Source organism: Erpetoichthys calabaricus, chromosome 15, assembly GCF_900747795.2.
Source record: "Erpetoichthys calabaricus chromosome 15, fErpCal1.3, whole genome shotgun sequence".
In the NCBI taxonomy this organism is placed as follows: Eukaryota; Metazoa; Chordata; class Cladistia; order Polypteriformes; family Polypteridae; genus Erpetoichthys; species Erpetoichthys calabaricus.
In genome coordinates, this window is record NC_041408.2 from 91,853,959 (window position 1) to 91,877,087 (window position 23,129).

At 43.8% G+C, this 23,129-nt stretch overlaps 1 protein-coding gene across 1 annotated transcript in view; it reads left to right on the forward strand.

Annotated features, from left to right (window-relative positions):
- Positions 1–2,552: 2,552 nt before the first annotated feature.
- gclc (glutamate-cysteine ligase, catalytic subunit) overlaps positions 2,553–23,129 on the forward strand; it is a 75,090-nt gene continuing 54,513 nt past the window's right edge. Inside the window, exon 1 of the mRNA XM_028821113.2 lies at positions 2,553–2,935. Within this exon, the coding sequence (XP_028676946.1) occupies positions 2,786–2,935 (150 nt within the window). The 5' untranslated portion in view covers positions 2,553–2,785. The remainder of the gene's footprint in view (positions 2,936–23,129) is intronic.

The following is a 23,129-nucleotide window of genomic DNA, read 5'->3' on the forward strand; positions in this document are numbered from 1 at the left end:
TGGTGCCAAATGCAAGTTCCAAGTTCAATTTGAAAATGTTATGCATATGGACTGCTTCTGTTCACTGAGTGGCATGTTGACCCAAGATGATTTTTTCATTTGCTATACTGTATTAATCCCTGAGAGGAAATTGTCTTTTCGCGTGACCTACGATGGGGTCAGAACACAGGGTCAGCCATTATACAGCACAGGTTAAGGGTTGTGATGGATGGCCAGGATGCCATTTGGGTGGAAGGACCAAGAGAGAGACCATATTTGGGACATTATGTTCCCCGAGATGCTAGAGTGGAGACCCCTGGGTTGCCACAGCACCTCAGATCGCTGCAGGGCATGCTGGGAGTTGTAGTTTGGAGCAGCCCTGTTGGGTTCTGTGGGCACCGCCAGGATGTGCTGCAGGTACAGCTGAGCCCTTTGTGGTGTGGTGGAAGTGCAGCCGGAAGAAGGTCAAGACACACCTGAAGCACTTCCGGGTGCCCTATAAAAGGAGCCACCTCACCACTTGTTGGAGAGTCAGAGTCGGGAAGAGGAGTGGAGTTGGAGAGACAGAGAGAGGAAGAACAGGACTGTGTATTATAAAATGTGGTGCTTTGTACTGTGCTGTGAAGTGGGGAGTGAAAAGAAAAACGCTTCCCCACTTAAATAAAGGTGTGTTGTCTGGTAAGCCTTGTGTCTCAGCCGGTATATGTTGGGGTTTGGGGGAGCCGTACGCCCCCTGGTGGTCCACAGGGTGTAACTTGGGAGGATCCCTTCTGGCAGTAATGGGACTTGAACTGGCAACCTTCCAGATACCAACGCAGACCCTTAGCCTCAGAGCCAGCACTCCACCCCAGTTAGGGTCACAAGCTGGCCTTTTCTAAAGCCACGTTGTCCCAGGAGCCTTCGGGGACACAAACCCTGGGCTCCTTAATGAGGCAGTAGTTCTAGCGCTGGGCCACCATTGAAGAAATGATCCAGTGGAAAATCCAGAGAATTGCTACGGCAAAAACCATTGTTATGTAGTTAGAACGCCAGCACATAAAGCAACACAGAACAATGAAAACAGAGATGAACCTTCTAAGGTTTGGCCTCCCTTAATGCTCGGCTGTGAAATGTGGACTATGAGCAAAACCATGGAAGGGAGGCTAGAGAGCTGTGAGAGGTGGCTTTTCAGAAGAATGCTAAAAATGTCGTGGACAGATAAAGGAGGGTTTAAAAGAGATCAGATGAAAAGACATTTACTAAGTCAGATTAAGGAGAGACAAAATATTTCGGACACATCGTCAGAGCTGTAGGCTTGCATTCATTGGCATCGTGGTGGGCAGGGCCATCTTAACAATAATAATCATAATAAGTTTTATTTATGTAGCACCTTTCATACACTCAACGCATGGGCACGCTGGGCAGTTGCCCGCCCGGGGACCCCATGAGCATAGGGGGCTCCATGCTAATCTATGTATGTTGTGACTTGCTGAGTAGCTGCTTTGCCTGGGGGCCTACAATGCTTTTAAGATGGTCCTGGCATTTCCTGAGACCCTCACCTTTCTTTATTTTCAGATATTGTATGATGGTCACAGTTTGCTGCTCATGTTTTGGCTCATTTTGTACCTCACTGTTGTTTGGCAGCTAATTATGGAAAAAGAATCAATTAAGAGGTCTGAGTTTTCAAGAACAAGTCATAGGGGGGGCGTAATGATTACCCTGGGCCCACTTTGTAATCACTGGGTGGCTCTAATAATAATTCTTTATTTATTTGTCGCATATATAGTTATACAGGACAACATGCAGTGAAATGTATCTTTTCGCATACCCCTTGGGGTCAGCCATTGTGCAGCGCTCATGGAGCAATTGAAGGTTAAGGGCCTTGCTCAAGGGCCCATCAGAGTAGCATCTCGTTTGGCAGGGACGGGGATTTGAACCAGCAACCTTTGGGATGCCAGCACAGATCCTTAGCCTCAGAGCCACCACTCATGGGATGGCCTTGGAGCCTGGAATTAAAAGTACATGTAACAGACATGGATTGCGAGGAAGGGGCACACAGAGCCCCCTTATCTCTTAGGCTCAGAGTTCTGTGCTACACCCCTGGTTGAATTGCTGGGTAACATAAATGAAAAGAGAGGAAGAGGAAGGCAGAGAGACATCGTCAGTGGCAACTACTGTGACACTGTTTGGGAACAACCTCAGTTACAAGGAGATTTTTAGAATGGCAAGGAAGGAAAAGAGACAAGTGGAAGACCACAACGTCTGCATCGGATACGTTATGTAGAACGGGAGAGCGATCTTCTTTAGTCTTGGACCCCAGTGTTACTACGGGCACCTCGTTCCCTCGATCACTGTGACACATTTCAATTTACAATAAAGGATTTCACAATTAAAGTTGCTTTGTCATGGTGAAAATAATTCATTTAAAAAAAATAAAGAAATCTAAATAAAAAACCACGCCTCCACGACCCACCTCCGCGCTGCGGCTGCAAAGAATTTCATTGAGACGTTTGAGGCTCGAGAAGCGCTGAGTCACGCTGTGACGTCACCGCGGACGAAGCCCGCCCACTCCAACCCCTGAGCGTCAGTCACGTGACATGCTCCGCTCACCGCGCTCAGAACAAGAAACTCGAGGAATCGGATTTAACACACAGAGGGAAGCGCGACGGATCTGGGCGGCTTGGAGGTGTGGGCAGCGACACTTTATAACACCCTGCCGGCGGTAATCTGCATAGAAGCTTCTGCTGTGTGACAAGAGCATCCCTCACATGCGAAGTCCCCGCGTATTTGAACTCCAGCGCTTGAATCTGTCAGCTTTGTCGCCGCAATGGGGTTGCTCACGCTGGGATCGCCATTGAGCTGGGAAGAGACCAAGAAGCACGCCGATCATGTCCGCAAACACGGCATCCTGCAGTTCTTGAACATCTACAACAAAGTGAAAGACCGACAGAAAGACGTACTGAAGTGGGGCGACGAGGTAAGTGAATAACGCGAACCCGGAGAGGGCAGTGGGGGGCAGGTTGACTTGTTTACGTCCGCACGTGACTGTGCGACCCCCCGCGAGAACCGCTAGACGCCGGCGAGTGAGAGCCGAGGCTGCTGCTTGCGGAAGGGGGGGATGCAGGAACTGAGCCGAACGCGCAAATGCGATCACTGGGCCTCGATTTGAACCGGGTGCCACAGGGGACGAGAACCCCGTGACTGCCTGGTTTATTATGCGTTTCGTCAAAGTGACGCGATGCGCGTTTTGTCGGTGCAGAATGCTAACGAAGCAAACTTCTCAAGAGGGACTGCAGGCGCCTTGACGTTTGGAGTTTGCGCACCTGTACCGGGGATGACAGTCCAACACTGAGAACAATTCTGTTGTATTTAATTTGGTGCAGTAGAAGCCGAGAGCCACAGCGGTCGGCTTTGGGCTCTCCCCACCTTGCAACCAGGCTGTCTCGTTTCATTTGTATGAAATGTAATATTACAAGGCGAAGGGCTGGTGCTCTATTTCCAGTAATAACAATCCGTTTCATTTATAGAGAGGACTTACAGGATGTGTCACAAATATTACTGTATATCTGTTTTCTAAACCTTTTTGTTCAAATCTGTTTATTTTTATATATAGAGCTTTTCACAGTGTGCTGTAACAAGCTCTCAGGTAAAACCCAAGTATACATTCTACAAATTACTAAACCCAGAATTAATACACATATTTTTTTAAACACACAAAAAAACAAAGTATAAACTGATCGACATAAGTAGAGACCAACAATACCTTCTTGGTCTTATTTTTATGATTTGCCTATTATTTTGCTGATGCCTTTGGCTTATCCAAGGTGACTTGCAACCAGGAGCGGACTGGGTCTCAAAACCGGCCCGGGTATCCTTCAACGAGTGAGGTGACGACGTTGGCCCACCCGGCCCATTATTCATTGTCATTTTCTTAAAATTTGTGAAGAGTATGCAGCTCGCTAAGTGCTATGAGCCTATGATATGAACTCTATCTAAACTGTTGCCAAACTTAATCTGTACACCTCAGTTTAGAAACAACTTAAAATTTGACGACATGCTTAGAAATAAAATTGAATGAAAAATAAAAATTTAGTAACATGGCTTACAGTACATGTCAAATGTCAATGTCATGTCCAAGTGCCAGTACCCTAGTAGGCTAGTAGCTGCTCATTTACAATGGAATAAATGATAACCGAAGTTATAATGAAAACCTCACAATTGAAATGTTCCATTAACTTAACGATAAACTATAAATTATATATATTGTGAATTTCCCCTTGGGATTAATAAAGTATCTATCTATCTAAATGTTCTGTTCTAATATGAAAAATTCCTATGCTGTTCTTTATAACTTTATTTCATCATACTAATAATCGCAGCAGAAAAAACACTAATTATCGCTCACGTGGACGACCAGAGAACAATAAAATGCGTAATACATAATCTAACTGTGGTGGGCTGGCGCCCTGCCCGGGGTTTGTTTCCTGCCTTGTGCTCTGTTGGCTGGGATTGGCTCCAGCTGACCCCCGTGACCCTATAGTTAGGCTATAGCGGGTTGGATAATGGATGGATACATAATCTAAACTAATTATTAGTATCGAAGAATTGAAGTACTAGATATGACATAAAATAATTGCAATAATGTATATGCTAACCGAAATGCAGCGGTATCGAAACAGAAATTGGCAAAAGAAAGTTTTGAACAAATTTTTCGCTGCAACATTGTGTACTGACAACTAAAACAACTTGATGTCGTAATATGGTATATTATAGGACTATATAAATCGCAGTACTGGACAGATAATGTTTAGTAGTTTAGAATACTAATTTTAATGTCAAACAGTAACCAGTACATAAAATTTATTTCACAAAACGGCCGGCCCATGACCAGACCAGAGTCCGCGGCACCACCGGGCATTGCCCAAATGCCCTAATGGGCAGTCCGCCCCTGCTTGAAACAATTGTGAGACGCAGTTGGTTCCGTTTCTCTTTTGTTTTTTCGAGTTGGAGCACAGGCAGGTGAAGTGACCTGCTCTGCTCACATGGTGTCAGGAGTTGGATCAGAACCCACAGCTTAAGGGATTGCAGTCCAAAGCCTTAACCGGGTGACTTTTACATTGCATTACTAATATGTCTATTTACATTCATGGACGGGCGGCGCAGTGGTAGCACTGCTGCCTCGCAGTAAGGAGACCTGGGTTTGCTTCCTGGGTCCTCCCATGCGTGGAGTTTGCATGTTCTCCCCGTGTCTGTGTGGGTTTCCTCCCACAGTCCAAAGACATGCAGGTTAGGTGCATTGGTGATCCTAAATTATCCTTGGTGTGTGTGTGTGTGTGTGCGCCCTGCCCGGGATTTGTTCCTGCCTTGCACCCTGTGCTGGCTGGGATTGGCTCCAGCAGACCCCTGTGACCCTGTGTTAGGATATAGCAGGTTGGACAATGACTGACTGACTGACATTCATGGACATCCGTTAATTAATTGTTGAACTATGGCAGGGTCGTCAATCCTCGCAAGTGTATGAAGCAAGGCAGGGACAGTCCCTGGACGGGGGTGGCAGTCCATTTGCAGGGTGAACACACACATAGCAGGGGACAGATTAGCATTGTGAGTCCATGGTCTTTGGACTGTGGAGTAAAGCCAGATGGACCCGGAGAAAGATGTGGGACTTGAACCCCGGTCTCCTCGTTGCTACCACCTACATCATCATAATGCCCCCGTTTCACAATCGGTTTACCACTAACTGATAGCTTTATTGTCTTCATCTTCTTCTTTTACTTTCTATTTCAAAGTTAAAAGAAATTTAAAAATGTTTTGTCACTTTTTCTGTTATCCTGTTTATTTGACCTTTTTTTTACTGTGGACTTTGCTCCGTTAATTGTCTACTTCTGTCATGACAATTAACAAAGAGTGAAGAACAACACTCAATGCCAAAAGGCTTCAGTTTCGGAACTGCTAGCAAAGTCATTGTTAACGTCGTGGCTTAAATAACCAGAACAAAAGGAGAAAAAGTGGAACGGAATGATGTTGAAAATCGCTACACAATTTAAAAAAATATGAAATGATCCCAGCGTTATATCTATTAATGCATACCAGCTCAACTTTAGCAAACCCAGTGAAGTCATTTTTGGATTGACACTAAAAAAAAAGACTCTGGGTAATAACAGCTTACTTAGTTAAATGAAGAGTTCAGTTAAAAGCTCATTTGGTTGGAACAATGACATGCAGCCATGAGAAAAAAACATAAATTCACAGGATAAGATCAAAAATGTGATATATTGCAAAAATGCATTGTTTCGAAATGTATTCTAAAAATGAAACCACTGTGCTTCTGTGACTTGAGAATAAGAGAAATGAAAAAGTCCTGCTAATCAGAAGGAAAATGACCGCCTGTTTGGGGAAACTGGGGGTGGGGGGTCCCAAGTACCGAATAAGTAGTAGGGTGTGGCGGTCAAAAGCTTAACACGGCAGCTGCAAGGGCAAGACAGAAATCTGCACGGTATGGCACATTTGCCAGACTTCGGAATGTGGGAAGGGAACCGGAGTCCCTAGGGGTGGAAAAAAATAAAGTCGGTAACGACAGTGAGGGGGCTGAGATTTGAACCCAGGACTCTGGAGTTTTGATGCCAGCAGTGCACACGACTGCGCCACACATTTTCATTTGGTTTGCAGTTTTATTGAAGAGCGGATGTACGGACAAGCTGGCTGGGCTGGCTGATATCTGTTAACTGTGTGAGGTCGGGTCACACTCGAAGACCACTCCAGTATGGTTACACGAACCACAACCTCTAATGTGGAGGGATAGCAACTGCTTCAAAATAACTTCTGTCATTTTTCCGCTGGGATTTGTAAAGAGACTGAAGTGTTTTTTTTTGTTTTTTTTTTTCTTCTAATGCCAGCTGGCATTTTCTAATGTTGCTGGCATGGATTAGAGTTGGCACAGTGGGTAGCACTGCTAGGTCACAGATTCAGTGGTCTGGGGTCCAGTCTTGCCCTCGTCTTTATGTGGTGTTTGGGTGTACGTTTGAGTTTTCCTCCACACCACCAGAAATATTCTTGCTGGCCTCATCTGGGGACTTTGTCAGCCGTGTGTGTGTCGGTGGCCCGCTGGTCTGTCTAGGGGTCCTAGGGTGGGTTCTGTCACCCCCAACACCTCAACTCAAGTAGAAGAATGTTATGTTATCACCCATTAGGCACCCACCTTTTAATTAATTTATTTTTTACTTACTTAGTCAATTTCAGGGCTCTGGTGACCCGGAGCCAGCACCGTAAAAAGCAAATGTCAGTCAAGGACAACAAGTCAGCACTTAAAATACCTGAGAACGAGACAAAATCAGCGGTTAGGTCACAAATCGACCAAGCACAACTAGCAGTTCATCCATCCATCCATCCATCCTCTTCCGCTTATCGGAGGTCGGCTCGTGGGGCAGCAGCTTGAGCAGAGATACCCAGACTTCCCTCTCCCCGGCGACTTCTTCTAGCTCTTCCGGGAGAATCCCAAGCATTCCAGGCCAGCGGGAGACATAGTCCCTCCAGCGTGCCCTGGGTCTTCCCCAGGGCCTCCTCCCGGTTGGACGTGCCTGGAAGGCGTCCAGGAGGCATCCTGATCAGATGCCCGAGCCACCTCATCTGACTCCCCTCGATGCGGAGGAGCAGCGGCTCTACTCTGAGTCCCTCCTGGATGACTGGTGAATATATGGAGGTGTATATATATACACCTTTCTATTATATAACGTAAATGAGTGTGTGTGTGTGTATATATGTATATATAATCTGTCTACAACTTGTTAGTGGAGGGGTAACCGTGTCTGCCCCAATGGTAAGTTTGCTAACGACAGGCTTGTGGGAGGTCCAGTCCAGCCAGGCTGCACACACACACTTTACGATGCTCGTCAGTGAGTCTGTTGCACCTCTGATCCATTAATGATATTCATTGTTGAAAGTCCCAACTTGCAGATGTACGCAGATCCAATCTTGATCAAAATGTACTTTGCAAGTGTTCTGCACTGACTGCTCCTGAAATGCACACAGCTCTTCCTTGTTGACTTTAGCTTTGACCTCGCTGTTACTCTGTAACTGAGTCATCTCTAGTTGGAATGATGTCTCATCTATACTTGGCAATAAAGTCTTGTCTTCAGCAGCACTTCAGCCTCATGCTGTGACTGCGAAAGGGTTTCTTACAAATCAAAGCAATTCATTCAGTATTTTGCAAATTTCAAAGCGTGTTTTGAAATTCTTAACAAGACTGATAAGCAAGTGCCTCCATCCTAGAAAGGGCAGTCAGATTCACAGAGCTTCTAACATTACATAGAGTGGGAAAATTTTCTTTCAGTATTTTAGTAGAACAGAACAGTCAAGGAGTGCATCAGGAATAGCAAAGGGGAATTAAAAGATACCAACAGTGAAATAGCAGACGCCCTAAACTTACATTTTTCTGAGGTCTTCACAAGTGAGCAAGTGGATAACCTCAGAGCAGTAACAGGGACTACTAAGAAGGAACTGAGGGATTTGGAAATAGAGAGAGAAGAGCTGCTCAGATTAAATAGGCTGAAATCAAACAAATCACCAGGACCAGATAATATTTACCCTCGAGTTCTTAAGGAGGCTAGTGAGTACAGATATAAACCCTTGAGGCAATACATTCTGATTGATTTTGCGACTTTTCTCATCATAGTAAGTATCATAGTTTGCTTGCGGCACCGATTTATTCACACGAATCTGAGAGAGAGGCGGCGGGCCGAGGAAAGGGGGAGGTGGGACCTCAGGAGTAGGGAGCCAGGCAGGGCCCTCCTCACTGAAGCGCCAGTCTCCGTTTGAGTTGCTGTACCTCTCGCCACATGTTGGAGTGCACCTTGCCTCCACTTAGCTAGCCACAACTGTTTGTTCAGCAGACATTATCATCCAGAGATTTTTATGGAGTAACGTCTGACGTTTTTGAGAGAAAGATCAGAGCTACGTGTGTTTTAGAGTGTAGTTGCTCATTGTCAGAGATATCACGGCCACGTGCTCTTCTCCCCACGTGGGGGACGCTCTCCAGTCAGAGCTGAATTTTGCCAACTTTTTACAATTTTGCCAAAGAGGTCACATCTACATTCTCATCCCTGATAACATAACCAAAAATATTGTATGTCAAGAGACCGCTTTTCATGAGAGAACTATTTAATGTATTTAGATTGTTTTTTTTTTTTTGATTTTGTGACTTTTCTCATCGCGCTATGTATTATAGTTCATTTGCGGCAGCAATTTATTCAGGCAAATCCAAGAGACAGGCAGTGGGCCGAGGGGAGGGGGAGGCAGGACCTCAGGAGTAGGGAGCCAGACTGAGTTCTCCACACTCACACGCCAGCCTCCATTTGAGTCGCTCTACCTCTCGCCACGTGTTGGAGCGCACCTTGCCTCCGCTTAGCTAGTGATACCTGTTTGTTCAGCAGACATTATCCTCTACAGATCGTTGGAGAGTAACGTTTTAAGTTTTTGAGAGGGAGATAAAAATTATTAAATTTAGAAAAAATTTTTTATTGATTTTTAAAGTTTGAGCCGCGGGGTATACCTACCTAAAACACTATGAGAGGAAACAAATAGCAAGAGGACAATATCCATAAGCACTGAGAAATGTATTATTATATAAAAGAAACGACATGAGGAGGGGAGAACAACAACAATAATCCCTTTCATCTGTGCCCCCCCCCAACCCAAAATAACCCTTATACGTGCAAGTAAAAAAATATACACAGTGGAAATATCACTCCCCCAGGTCCCCTTCCGAAGTTCACACACAAGTCCAGAGTTCCAGCCAAACTGTTGGGAGCAGGTGAATGAAATGTAGAATTGGCGGCCGACCCCAAACTGTGAAAGTCTTAACTGTAAAACATTCTACAGTCAGTCTGCGCCATGGTAATGAAAAATATGTCCGTCGTGAGCTCCGCAAGGTCCTCTGGAAATAACGGAATGCCACATTCACAATTTAGGAGAAAATCGCCAACTTCCACCTAACGGACGGGTCTTTTGGAGATATAGGATCTCTTCTCATGGCCCGGGCAGATGCTGATCTGTTTAGTCAGGTTTTTTCATTTTCTCCATGGCTGTCCTCTCCTCCTCTTTAAAAAAAAAAAACAAAAAAAACAAAAAACGGTGTGGTTTATGCAAATTCCCCCCCCCCCCCCCAAAAAAAAGAAACTGGATGTCCCACCTTCTGGGGTGCTGCTGTCAATCAGTCTGTATGGGCTACCCATACAAGCAAACCCGACAGAAAGCAGAAAAACGCATTACATCTGTTGATGAGGCAGCAGTACAGTCTTGTTAACTGAAATGGTGGTCTGACAAATTAAACCGAGAGGACTGGCGTTGAAATGGGATGGTAAAATGAAGGCCAACTCATCTGTCCATTGGGGACTGAAATGTCTGTTTTCACCATCTACCTTTCTACACTTGCTGCCATCTCCCATTGCCCCCAGTGTCCTCTAATAATAAAATACATAGCAGCGGTAGCTTACTGACTGACCCCACAACTGGTCCAGTTAGACGTCGTTGCTGTGCCACACATATCAGATTGGCTGGCCAATTAAAATCATTTGATGGGCCGGACTTTGAGTATCCGTGGCATAGCGGGAACACCCAACAAAACCTGCCATTTTTTGGAGATGCTTCAAGCCAGCCATCAAGCAATCATAATTCGTCTGTTGTCGGAGTCGCTCAGATCCTCGCGCTTGCCCGTTTTTCCTGCTTCCAACACCTCACCTTCAAGATCGGACTGTTCACTTGCCACCACGCATATGCCACCCCTTGGTACATACCATCGTAATGAGATCATCCGCGTTCGCTCACCCGGCAGTGGTTTGAATGTTTGTGACTGATTGGTGTAAATCCAGTGCTGAAGAGCATGGCAAGTCTGGTTAGCCTGTCTGTAGTGGCCCTTGTCTTTGGGAAACAAAATAAATCCGAGTGCACGTGTCGTGGAAGAAATTGAGAATTTGCGGCTGGCCTTGAAAAAGCGTCTGTTCGCTCACAGTCCCCACGCAACCTGACAGAGCTGGAGCAGTTTTACAAAGAAGAATGGGTGGGTGGGAGGAATGGCAGAGCTGAGAGAGAGCTGAGAGTCCTGTGCACACAAACTCAAGGCCGTCATGGCTGCCAGCTAGTTGATACTCACTCGAAGGTGGTAGTGGTGGAGGGGGGGACTTGTCCTGTTAATTATTTTGTGCCCCTTTTGTAATGAATTTAGACCAGATCTGTCTTCGGTTTGACATTACAGAGTCTTGTTCTGTTGACCAGTGTCAAGAAAGCCAAATTACGTTAGCTAGGATTCAGTGGTGGATAACAATAGAATGTGAATACTTTTTATAGGCACACTACTGTCTGCTCCTCTCAGCTGTAGTATATCAAACGGAGCATTTTGTGAGAGCGCATGTGCAAGGCCATGTATATTTGTGAGTTTAATTATAGCCAAAAAAACATTTTTGGCTTTCATTTTAAATGATTTTAAAATTTTGCTATTTTTTTAAAGCACTTAATGGGTTTGCCCCTCCGTACTTTTCAGATCTGCCATTTCCGTGTTCTGCCCCGTCGGTCATTAGGTCATCGTCACAACAGCTCCCCTCATTCACGTCTCAAAACCAAAGGCGACCGACCGGGCTTTCTATGTCGCTGCCCCCACACTTTGGAATAGTCTTCTGCTCAACATCAAGTCCTGCCGTGCTATTGATGAGTTTAAATCGAAATTAAAGTAGAGGCCACCTTGTTTTCTCTTGCTTTCATTTCAGTTGGAGGTTCTCCTAGGGTTTTTGTTAGTCCACTAATATGTTACTTTTAATTTCACTTTAATAACTCTTGCCCTCTGCTTTTTACATAGGCAAAGTATTGTAATCCAAAGATTCAATGTTGAGATTTTGTTGAATCTCAACGTTTTAGACCTCCTTGACTTTCTCGTATATGAAATATAGGGAAAGTATTGGAATCCTACAAAGATTCGATAGATAGATAGATACTTTATTAATCCGAAGGGGAAATTCACATACTCCAGCAGCAGCATACTGATAAAAAACAATATTAAATTAAAGTGTAATAAAAATGCAGGTAAAAACAGACAATAACTTGGAATAATGTTAACGCTTACCCGCCCGGGTAGAATTGAAGAGTCGCATAGTTTGGGGGAGGAACGATCTCCTCAGTCTGTCAGTGGAGCAGGATGGTGACAGCAGTCTGTCGCTGAAGCTGCTCCTCTGTCTGGAAATGATCCTGTTCAGTGGATGCAGTGGATTCTCCATGATTGACAGGAGTCTGCTCAGCTCCCGTCGCTCCGCCACAGATGTCAAACTGTCCAGCTCCATGCCTACAATAGAGCCTGCTTTCCTCACCAGTTTGTCCAGGCGTGAGGCGTCCTTCTTCTTTATGCTGCATCCCCAGCACACCACCGCGTAGAAGAGGGCGCTCGCCACAACCGTCTGATAGAACATCTGCAGCATCTTATTGCAGATGTTGAAGGACGCCAGTCTTCTAAGGAAGTATAGTTGGCTCTGTCCTCTCTTGCACAAAGAATCAGTATTGGCAGTCCAGTCCAATTTATCATCCAGCTGCACTCCCAGATATTTATAGGTCTGTACCCTCTGCACACAGTCACCTCTGATGATCACGGGGTCCAGGAGTGGCCTGGGCCTCCTAAAATCCACCACCAGCTCCTTGGTTTTGCTGGTATTCAGGTGTAGGTAGTTTGAGTCGCACCATTTAACAAAGTCCTTGATGAGGTTCCTAAACTCCTCCTCCTGCCCACTCCTGATGCAGCCCATGATAGCAGTGTCGTCAGTGAACTTTTGCATGTGGCAGGACTCCGAGTTGTATTGGAAGTCCGATGTATATAGGCTGAACAGGACCGGAGAAAGTACAGTCCCCTGCGGCACTCCTGTGTTGCTGACCACAATGTCAGACCTGCAGTTCCCAAGACGCACATACGATGTCGATATTTTGATGAATCTCAAAGTTTTAGACCTACCTGAGTCCGAAAATACCATTTTTACTTTCTCGTATAGGGAAAGTATTGAAATCGTCCAAAAAGTTGATGTCGAGATTTTGTTGAATCTCAATGTTTTAGACCTCCCTGACTTTCTCGTATATGAAGTATAGGAAAAGTATTGGAATCCACCAAAGATTTAATGTTGAGATTTTGATGAATCTCGACGTTTTAGACCTACCTGACTTTCTCGTATATGAAGCACAGGGAAAGTATTGGAATCCTATAAAAATTCAATTTAGAGATTTTGATGAATCTCAACGTTTTTATTTTTACTTTCTCGTATAGGGAAAGTATTGTAATTGTCGTTTCAGACCTCCCTGAGTCCGATTCAGTTTCTCGTAGGGACAGTATTGTAACCATCCAAAAATTTGATTTCAAGATTTTGATGAATCTCTACATTTTAGACCTCCCCGAGTCCAAAATACCATTTTTGGAATTATGTCTGTGTGTATAAACATAACTCGAGTACACTTTCACTTCGGTGAACCAAATTTTGCATACAAGTATTAGGTACAAAACTTAGATTTCTTTCAACTTTTGGGCTATTTACGCTAACCGTAAGTGGTACTTTACTTGAAATGTTTCCGGGAAAATATTAAAAATCTGATAATCTCACATCATGTTATGGTAAAGCACCACTTTCTAAGCATTTTTTTGTCGCTTTGCATTTTTTCAAGATAATCGCACTTTTCCGCTTGACGTTCAAATGGTAGTCCATGCATACTTGAGAACATTTTTGCTTTACGTAAATGAAATTTTGTATCCAAGTATTACATTACACACATTACTAAAGTCTGTTGCAATTTTGACCCACTTCTGCTTACTGAACGTGGTAATTTACCTGAATTGTTCACCAAAATAAAATTTTCATGGCAATTTTTTTACTTTTATAATCATTGTTCAATATATTATTAACTTCATTTGATTTGTTGCTGATGGTCCTTTAATGTATGTAATATAAAAATTGAATGATTGTCTTGTGGTTTACTTCTTCAATATCCATCCCCATATCTGAGTATACGAGAAAGTCGAAGGGAGACCACTCTTGATTTTTTTTAATCTATTATTTTATTGTGTTATGTTTTAATTTAATTTTAATTTTATTTTCTTCTTGTATGTATGTTTTCAGGGTATTTTATTTATATATTTTATATTCTACTATGTGATTTTATTTATTAATTTTTGCTAGTATGTAGAATTTATTATTTAATTCTTTTCAACTGCAAAGCACTTTGGGTCAGCTTGTTTTTATTTTTAAATACCGGTAAATGACCTGACTTGACTTTCTATGACCACGTTCAAGAGACGTGGCCCATAACTTTTTCAGACTTTAATGTAATTATATTAGCAGTTGATTTACTAACAGCACACGGTGGGCTTGTGAAATGAAGGGGTTACACTGTAGACGTGTCAGTTTCATTGTGTTGTGTGCAGATGGTTATGTAATCGCGTGGATTAACGAGTACCTGGGAGACAGCTGAATCAACACAAAGGAAGACATGATTGGGCAAATAAGGCTTAACTCCACGAAGAACTTTGCCTGTTCCAAGGAAAAAGAATATCTGTGATGAAATAGTTGGCTTAAGTTTCAAAGAAAGGCTTTGGCGAACCGGTGAGCGAGGTTATGTGGCTGAGCTCATTAGAAGGAAATGGATCAATGTAGGCTTGTAGGTAACAAAGGAGCAGCAAGTTGATGGCAATGCGCAGCTTAATGTAATAATTTAAAATCCACGAAAGGAGTAAACAAAGAAGATTCCATTTAATGAATCTGTTGTTAATGTTAATCCATCTCCAGTGGCGGGCACAGTGTCATATTTGGCTACAGGTTTGTAATGGACTGGCACGCTTTCCGTCCTTTGGGGTAGGCCATGATTTAATATGTTGCAGAACCAAACTCGGATTTGTACTTCACAAGGGACTATAGGATAAATCTCCAGAGAGTTAGCCAGTTTGAGACGGGGGATGATAAGGGGGTCTTGATGGGCTATTTTAGCCATTACATTGGGATAAACGCTACTCTTTTTTGAAGGATGCTGAGAGATTTTTTAATGACAACAGAGAGTCATAACCTCAGACGGCGCCATTTTTGCAGCACCAGGGGTTGGATTGTCATTCAGACCACAGGGACATCACAGGGAGCCTGGACACCAGGACACACCCCACTCTTTTCAAAGGATGCCCAGGGATGTTTTATGACCACAGAGAGTCGGGACGTTGGTTTTATGTCTCATCTGAACAACAGCGCCATATTTACATCACAGTGTCCCCGTTGCTGCACTTGGGGGTATTGGGATCCACATTCAGACCACAGGGTGAGCGAGCACCCCCTGCTGGCCTCACCAGCACCTCTTCCAGCAGCAACCCAAGCTTTTCCTAGATGATCTCCCACTCACGTGCTAGCCAGGCCTGAACAGACTGAGCTTCAGGTCTGAGGCGCAGGTGGTGTGGTTGCACAGCACGTCCTGTAGAAACCAAATCTGTCCTGCAGCAGAACTGAAAACCCATGCTGGACTATAGCAGGCTGAGGGTGTTTGGAGGGGAGTTTGGGGTCCTGTGATACGTATGCAGCGATATGAAACTGGGCAAAGGAAATGGCTCTTAAAAGGACAAAGGTTCCCTTTTGAAGTGTAATATATACCCTGTCCAGTCGCTCAATAAGCCTAATGAAGCATGTGACCCGTCATAATGATAAGCAGAAAGGGGGAAAATCGAAGCCCCTCAGATGTATTAATGGTGTCTCATGGCCTTGGCCTACGGCTGGCTTCACTGAAGAATCATGAAAGGCTCCTGGTGTCACTGTACTGACTCAATGTTTGTTTTTCTCATCCTTCTGTTTGAATAGATGGGTTTACTTGCTTATCGAGGAGTGTAGCGTTTTTTTTTTTTTGTTTTTTTTTTAAATATATATTTTGTTGGGTGTTGAATGGTGCAGGGCACATTTTTCTAGGATTGCTGACTTTTATTAATAGACCTCGTCAGATATTCAGTGATTTAGTCCGCTTGGAATTCAAACATGACGAGCACCTTGTTTTTACAGATTAATCCCACATTCCAGCAGTGGATTATCCATCCATCCATCCATTTTCCAACCCGCTGAATCCGAACACAGGGTCACGGGGGTCTGCTGGAGCCAATCCCAGCCAACACAGGGCACAAGGCAGGGAACCAATCCTGGGCAGGGTGCCAACCCACCGCAGGCAGTGGATTATGGGATTGCAAAAACAAAGTGAAGAGAAGGAGTTTGGTGAAGTGGAAGAAATGGGGCATTCGGATTTCATTCCCCCCCACCTTTAAACATGCCAGCTTCCTCTCCATTACCCACAAAGAGTTTCAAATGTTCCTTCCTTAATATATTGATTGACAGATAATGGCATTAAAACATTGTAGAACAGTTTTTACTTTTCTTGTGCAGTCCTTTAATATCGCATTTATTGATTGATTGATTCATTGATTGATTGTCTGGTCCTCAGCCTACCAACCACCAAATATACCGTAGAGAAGGGATCATCAAGTAAGTTGAATTCATAAAGCACCTTTCACAAACCCAAGGGTGCTTCACATACAGAGAAAAATAAAATCACACAGAAGGTTAAAGTTTGTCAAAGAGGAAAGCTTTGAGTTGAAATTTAAAGGTGGAGAAAGAGGAGCAAACTCGGAGAAACTGAAGAACAGGGGGACAACCAGCATGCAGGTGGCTTCTAGCCCCAAGTTAACCCTAACCCCAACACAGCATATTTGATTTTCCAGTTATATTAAAATTCTGTACAGATGTAGAATATAAAATGTCTGGCATCCCCAAGATCAGGCCCATGAAGAGAGTTTAAAGGGGGCAGGTGCTGAATTCCTGTTAACAAGAAAGAAGGCCGACTCCATTCTGTCAGACAGACGCCGTCCTCATTTCTCTAAATTCCAGTTTGGTTGCCATGAGGCTCCACATGCAGGTTTCCGAGGGTAAAGTAAAGTAGCAAGTTTAAGAACTCTTTTATTCCTAGAGCTATTTCCAGTTCTTATAGGGATCCTGGTCTTGGTCCTCTTCTTCCTTTTCCTCTTTTCCTGCTTCTGTGTGGCATTGATGTGGTTGATCGGCCTTCTCCATGCAGCTCGGTTCTGCACCTCCTCCTCAGTCAGGCCCTTTACCATCAGATCTTCTTTGACTTTGTCCATCAACCTCCGCTTTGGCCTCCTTTGCTTTATCTTCTCCTGGACTTCCATTCCTATCACTCTTTTGTGTCTCTTCATCATACATCCATACCCCTTCAACCCTCCTTTCCTGTATTCTTAGTTATCTTCTTCCACTTTGTTGTACCTCTAATGGTCTTGTTTCTTATTCTGTCCTTTTTTTTTGTAACTCTTTACATCCATTCCAATATTCCTAACTTCTCCTTTGCTCCTTTTCCTGTCCATGTCTCAGCTCCATACACCATTGCTGGTCTTACCACAGTCTTAAAAACCTGACCTTTAACCTTTGCCTTGACCACCCAATACACGTTTTTCCAGTTGGTCCATCTAAAATGCACTCTGTGGGTTATCTCTGCATCTCATTTTTCCATCTTGGGCTACCACTGATCCTCGATATTTTCAACTTCTCCACTCTTTTCATTTGCTCTCCCTGCAGGCTAACATCTAAATCCTGGTCATCATTAAACCTCAGATATTTTGTCCTCTTCTTCCTTTTTATCTTCAATCCTCTGTCTTCCAAAGAGAAACTTCCTGTCCACTTCCTCTTTTTTGGTGCTACACAACACAATATTAGAAAATAGCCTGCACTAGGAGGATTGGTCTTTTATCCCATGATTCCTCACATCCATAACCAGATCAAAGAGGTAAGGACTTGAAGAAGATCCCTGGTGCAGTCCTCCTCAAACCCCAGCACTGCTTTAAACTTAAGTCCTCACTCGCTCAGACATACCCTGGACAATCCTCACATCCCTCTCCTGCACCATCAGACCCCTTGACGTGGCACCTTCTCCAAATCAGTCACCACCACATGCAAACCTTTCTGTTTTTTCTCTAAACTTCTCTATCAGGTGTCTCAATGCAAAGACTTCATCAGTTGTTTCTCTCCCTGGCATTAAAACAAATTACTCTTCCTTCCCATGGTGGTCTCTTTCTTAAGTTGTCTCTCTATAACCCTTCCCTATATTTTCGATGTGTGTGACATTAGCTTTATCCCTCTGTAGCAGGGGTTCTTAACCTGAGGTCCGTTGACCCCAAGGGGGTCCATGGATGGGTTTCAGAGCGTCTCATGCCAGCCTCCTTGTCCCCAGCATCCCCTGCACCCTCAGCAGATGACCAATCAGAGCCACTGCAGGGACTGCTGGGAGTTGAAGTTTTATATCTGTATGAGACAATCAAATCTCGATAAATAAAGTACATTATATTCATAGCATGCAAAGGTGAAGTTTTGCATATTGTGACCGCTGGCAAGGATTCAGTCGGGTACAGAAGGAAATGTTGGGGTACCACCCAATAAGCCCCGCTTTAATTGTAAACATAAACAAAATGGGTACGTTGTTCTACTCTTGCATTCTCTCCAAAACTTTGAGGGTTCATTTTGGTTTGCTGTGTCACCTTGGCAGGTTCTGGTGACATCCCTGTCCCTGTAGGAGTGGAAACCATGCACATCTTTAGTTTCTGCTCTGCAACACTCAGCTTGAATTAAGCAGGTTTATAAATGGATGGAGGCACAGAATACAGTGGATTTAGAAAGTTTCAGAGTTGAAAGAAGTACTCAGAAAAGGTACATGAGTAAAAGTAAAAGTTCATCATTCATTTCTTATACTTTCATTTAAGCATCTTGACCATGGGAAAGGCACTATATAAATAAACTGTATTATTATTATTAAGTACATTATTATAACAATGTATATGAGAACAGGCCATTCAACCCAAAACAATGCTCACCAGTCCTATCCCCTTAATTCCTTGAGTTTTGAAGGTCCCTAAAGTCCTCCTGTCCACACTACTTGGTCGTTTATTCCAAGTGTCTGTTGTTCTCTATGTAAAGAAAATCTTCCTAATGTTTGTGTGAAATTCACTCTTTCATAAGTTTCCAGCTGTGTCCCCGTGTTCTTGATGAACTCATTTTAATGTCACAACAGAAAACGCACGGATTCTAAATCAGCCAATAGGACTTTGCGCGTTTATTGCTCTTATTGGACTCAGGCAATGTGACACCACCTTTTATGGTGAAGAGACTGGAAGGGGCGGGGCTTACTCTGGATGCCATTGCCGGGTATGAGTGCCCTCACTTGGGGGTCTTCTCTGGGTTGTGGTAAAAGGAGAGGATACCATTAGCGACAGAGGCCACTCTCACCCCGGAGTGGTAGTGCTTACCTCAGTCGAGGTGTCAGGGGAGTCCTGTACACACATGCCTGACAATATATAAACTTAACGACTACGCTACCTGTATTGTTTTATCCAGCAGAGAGCGTTAGCTCCTTGGGATTGAGTTCTTTTGTAATTGCAGTGTGTTACATAACCCGAATCTATATAGATTTAATATAAAAAGGTGATACCTCTCCCTTAGTGATACGGCGGTAAGAAATTACATAGGAGAAATAACTTGGCTTTCTTTAATGACTGCTTATGCTGCATAACAGACGAAGGAAGCCAATGGCAAAATCTCAGTTCAGGAGTGGGGGGCCCGATGTGTTGAGTCTGCCATTTTTGCCAGGCAGTGGAAGAATTTTCAGGATCGGATGACGTTATCTCCCATCCGTCCGTCGACTTCAAAGGTGGGCCGGGCAATGTGCCAAGGCTTTATACTCTTTTCTTCACGTGCAGACCCCCACTTAGGTGACTCATGCAATTCCAAACAAGGCAAAGAAGGATACAGTTTCATGCTGACTTTGACACACAAAAATAGTATACAATGGTCCTCCGTCTGACTGCCCAGTTCCCACTTGTCTATCTGTCTTGTCTTATAATGCTTGCCTAGCAGTTAACCCCCTGTGCTAAATCTGGCTCTGTGTCAACTGTACATGTGAGTAGAAAAGGGCAGATTTATAAAATATATTTGCAAAGAGCACAGCGACTTATTAAACTTATACACTTATTATAATTGTTGTAGAACTTTTTTTTTTAACTCATATATATATATATATATATATATATATATATATATATATATATATATTATTACATTCATTGCATTCGTAGACTGAGTCTTGATGACCTGAATTGTGTGGATGGTTACGTACCAGGTAACGGTTGTGGCTGGTCTGCCATTCGGCAAACATCTGCCACGGTGCCCTCTTTCAGTTGCGAGAAGCAGATCATGCAATGTTGCATAGTTTACTGTCAAATAATGCAAAGAGTACGCAACACGTGTTCTGCATTACCTGCTTTTATGTGGACCTTCTTTAGGAATGGCTTCTTTCTTGCTCTCCTCCCGTAGAGGCCTGTTTTATGGAGAGCTATTTAAATTGTGGACCCCCTACATCTTCATTCCAGTTTCAGCCAAAGAGCATCGCAGACTTCTGAGTTTGAGTGGTGTCTCTGACCCGTTGATGTCTCGCTCTGATGCTTAGTTTGGAGGGACGGACGGACAGCCTGCTCTAGTAAGAGTCCTGGTGCTGTGATGAGCCTTCCACTGTGTCTGATGAGGGACCCAGCAGCATGTGACGGGACATTCAGACTGCATTTGATTTGTCACATCAGCAGATGCTCCTTTGTCTTCATCTTTCCAGGGATTGTCCAACAAACACTATGCTCCTTACCAAGGGGGCTTTTTATAGCCAGAGAGACAGACAGGACTCACAAATAGGACCTCATTATGATTAACTATAATGGTCAGACACTGCACCAGCGAATGAACTCACATAGATTTCATATTAATCAGATCAGTGTTGATCTTCCGATGGCAGCACACTTTAACAGTAATGGCCACAGCATAAAGGATCTGAGGGTCACTGTGCTTATGGGTAATTTCAGTACCCAACAGGAGCGGAGAGAATGGGAATACAAACTTATGCTTACATTCAATACTTCACAAAATGGCCTGAACAGAGACAAGAGTTTTATGACCAGATATGTGGACTAACACAGCTGACTACATCAGTGGCCTATCTTACAGACAATGCATGTCAAAAAAACCACACAGGACTTTCTCTAGTGATGGTTATCTTATCTCTACATCAGGGGTGCCCAATGCGTTGATCACAAAGGTAGTGCAGGTAGGTTGCGTTGCATTCAAAAAAATTTATTTTTAAACGTTAGCCTATCATATATCCTTCCTGTGGCATTTGCCACTTGATTGACATACAGGGCGGCCAGTCTGAGATCTTTTTTCTTCTAACACACTGGTCATCCCACACGCACGATCAAACGTGCGAGCTACTGCAAAACTCCGGCAGTGATCTAGTTAGCCTTCCAATTTATATCGACTAAAGAAGGGATTTAAAAAATAATTGTTCGGGGGGTATGGGCTGGATGTGGAATTGGAAGAGGATTTTTTTTTTCTCACAATGTCACAATCGAAGTGCGTTTGTCTGATCTGTCAATCTATCATTGATATTCCAAAGAAGGAAAATGTGGAAAGGCACTTTCGAACTGTTCATAAAAACTACGAAACTGACTTCCTTCCGAAAAGCGATCTGAGAAAGAGGAAGGAGAGGAAACTAAAATTGCAGTTAATCGGATAGCCGTCATTTTTCACTCGGCTGAATTCAAAAGCTCAGTTAATGCTTTCAAACGAAAAATGCAACATCTGTCCTTAAAGCTGCAGCGCCTTGTATTTGGGGAACATCCAAAACCTCGCGTCAGATCTGGGTACGCAATGCGCCATTTGACAGCATGATTGAAAATTGCCTGTCAGACTTTGACAGACGGTTTCAAGACTCAGCTTTACTTGAGCCAATCGCTACATTTAAGTGCTATCCATTTAGGGAATATGCTGAGGGTGAGTCACTCGCATCAAAAATTGCAACACTGTTTAACCTAAAACTCCTCTACAGTGGAGGATGAGATTTTGACACTACAGAATGACATTCAGCTGAAGTCTGGGGCTCTTGGACAGTTTTGGAACTTACTCACAGAGGAAAAGTACCCAAACATGAGGGTACCTCCTTGACTGCATTATTCGGCTCTACTTATTTATGCGAGTCAGCCTTTTCCCACATGAAGATTATTAAATCCAAATACTGTAGTGACCATAAATGTTATTGTGCCATAAGGGTTATTCAGTTATGCAAGGTACAACAACATATATTTTATGTATAAAGTTAAGTCGCTCTACCTCTCACCACGTGTTGCCTCCACTTAGCTAGCGATACCCATTTGTATGTTCAGCAGACATTATCATCTACAGATTGTTAAGGAGTAACATTTGACGTTTTTGAGAGAGAGATCAGAGCTACGTGTGTTTTAAAGGGTAGCTGCTGATTGGCAGAGATATCACGGTCACATGCTCTTCTCCCCACACGGGGGACGCTCTCCCTGAACACGATCAGATACAGTCGCAATGTTTGACGTCAGAGTGTACCTTCCTACCTTCCGCATGACCAGAGATACCTTGCCAACTTTTTCCATTTTTGGCAAGGAGATCCCAGCTTCATTCTCACCCCTGATAGCAAAACCAAAAATATTGTATATCAAGAAGCCCTCGGATACAAAAGCTATCAATATAAATTCTTCTCAATACAAATTATTATTTTTTCAATGTTTTTTTCATTGATTTTTAAAGTTTGTCCCATTTCACTACTACATGGGTGGAGCCACAGGGGGACAGCTAGTTTTGAATAAATAAGATTAAGCGAACAATACGAGGTGATATGCTAACAGTATGGTGCAGGTTGTCACAATAGTTTTGCGCTTTAAGAATCACTCCACCCATAAAACTACATTTTATTTTGTATTTGTAGCTTATCCCATGTGGTCTGCAGTGGGTTGGCGCCCTGCCCGGGATTGGTTCTTGCCTTGCACCCCGTGTTGGCTGGAATTGGCTCCAGGGGACACCCATGACGGGTGGCATGGTGGCGCAGTGGTAGCGCTGCTGCCTCGCAGTTAGGAGACCCGCGTTCGCTTCCTGAGTCCTCTGTGCGTGGAGTTTGCATGTTCTCCCCGTGTCTGCGTGGGTTTTCTCCAGGCGCTCTGGTTTGCTCTCACAGTCCAAAGACATGCAGGTTAGGTGGATTGGCGATTCTAAATTGGCCCTAGTGTGTGCTTG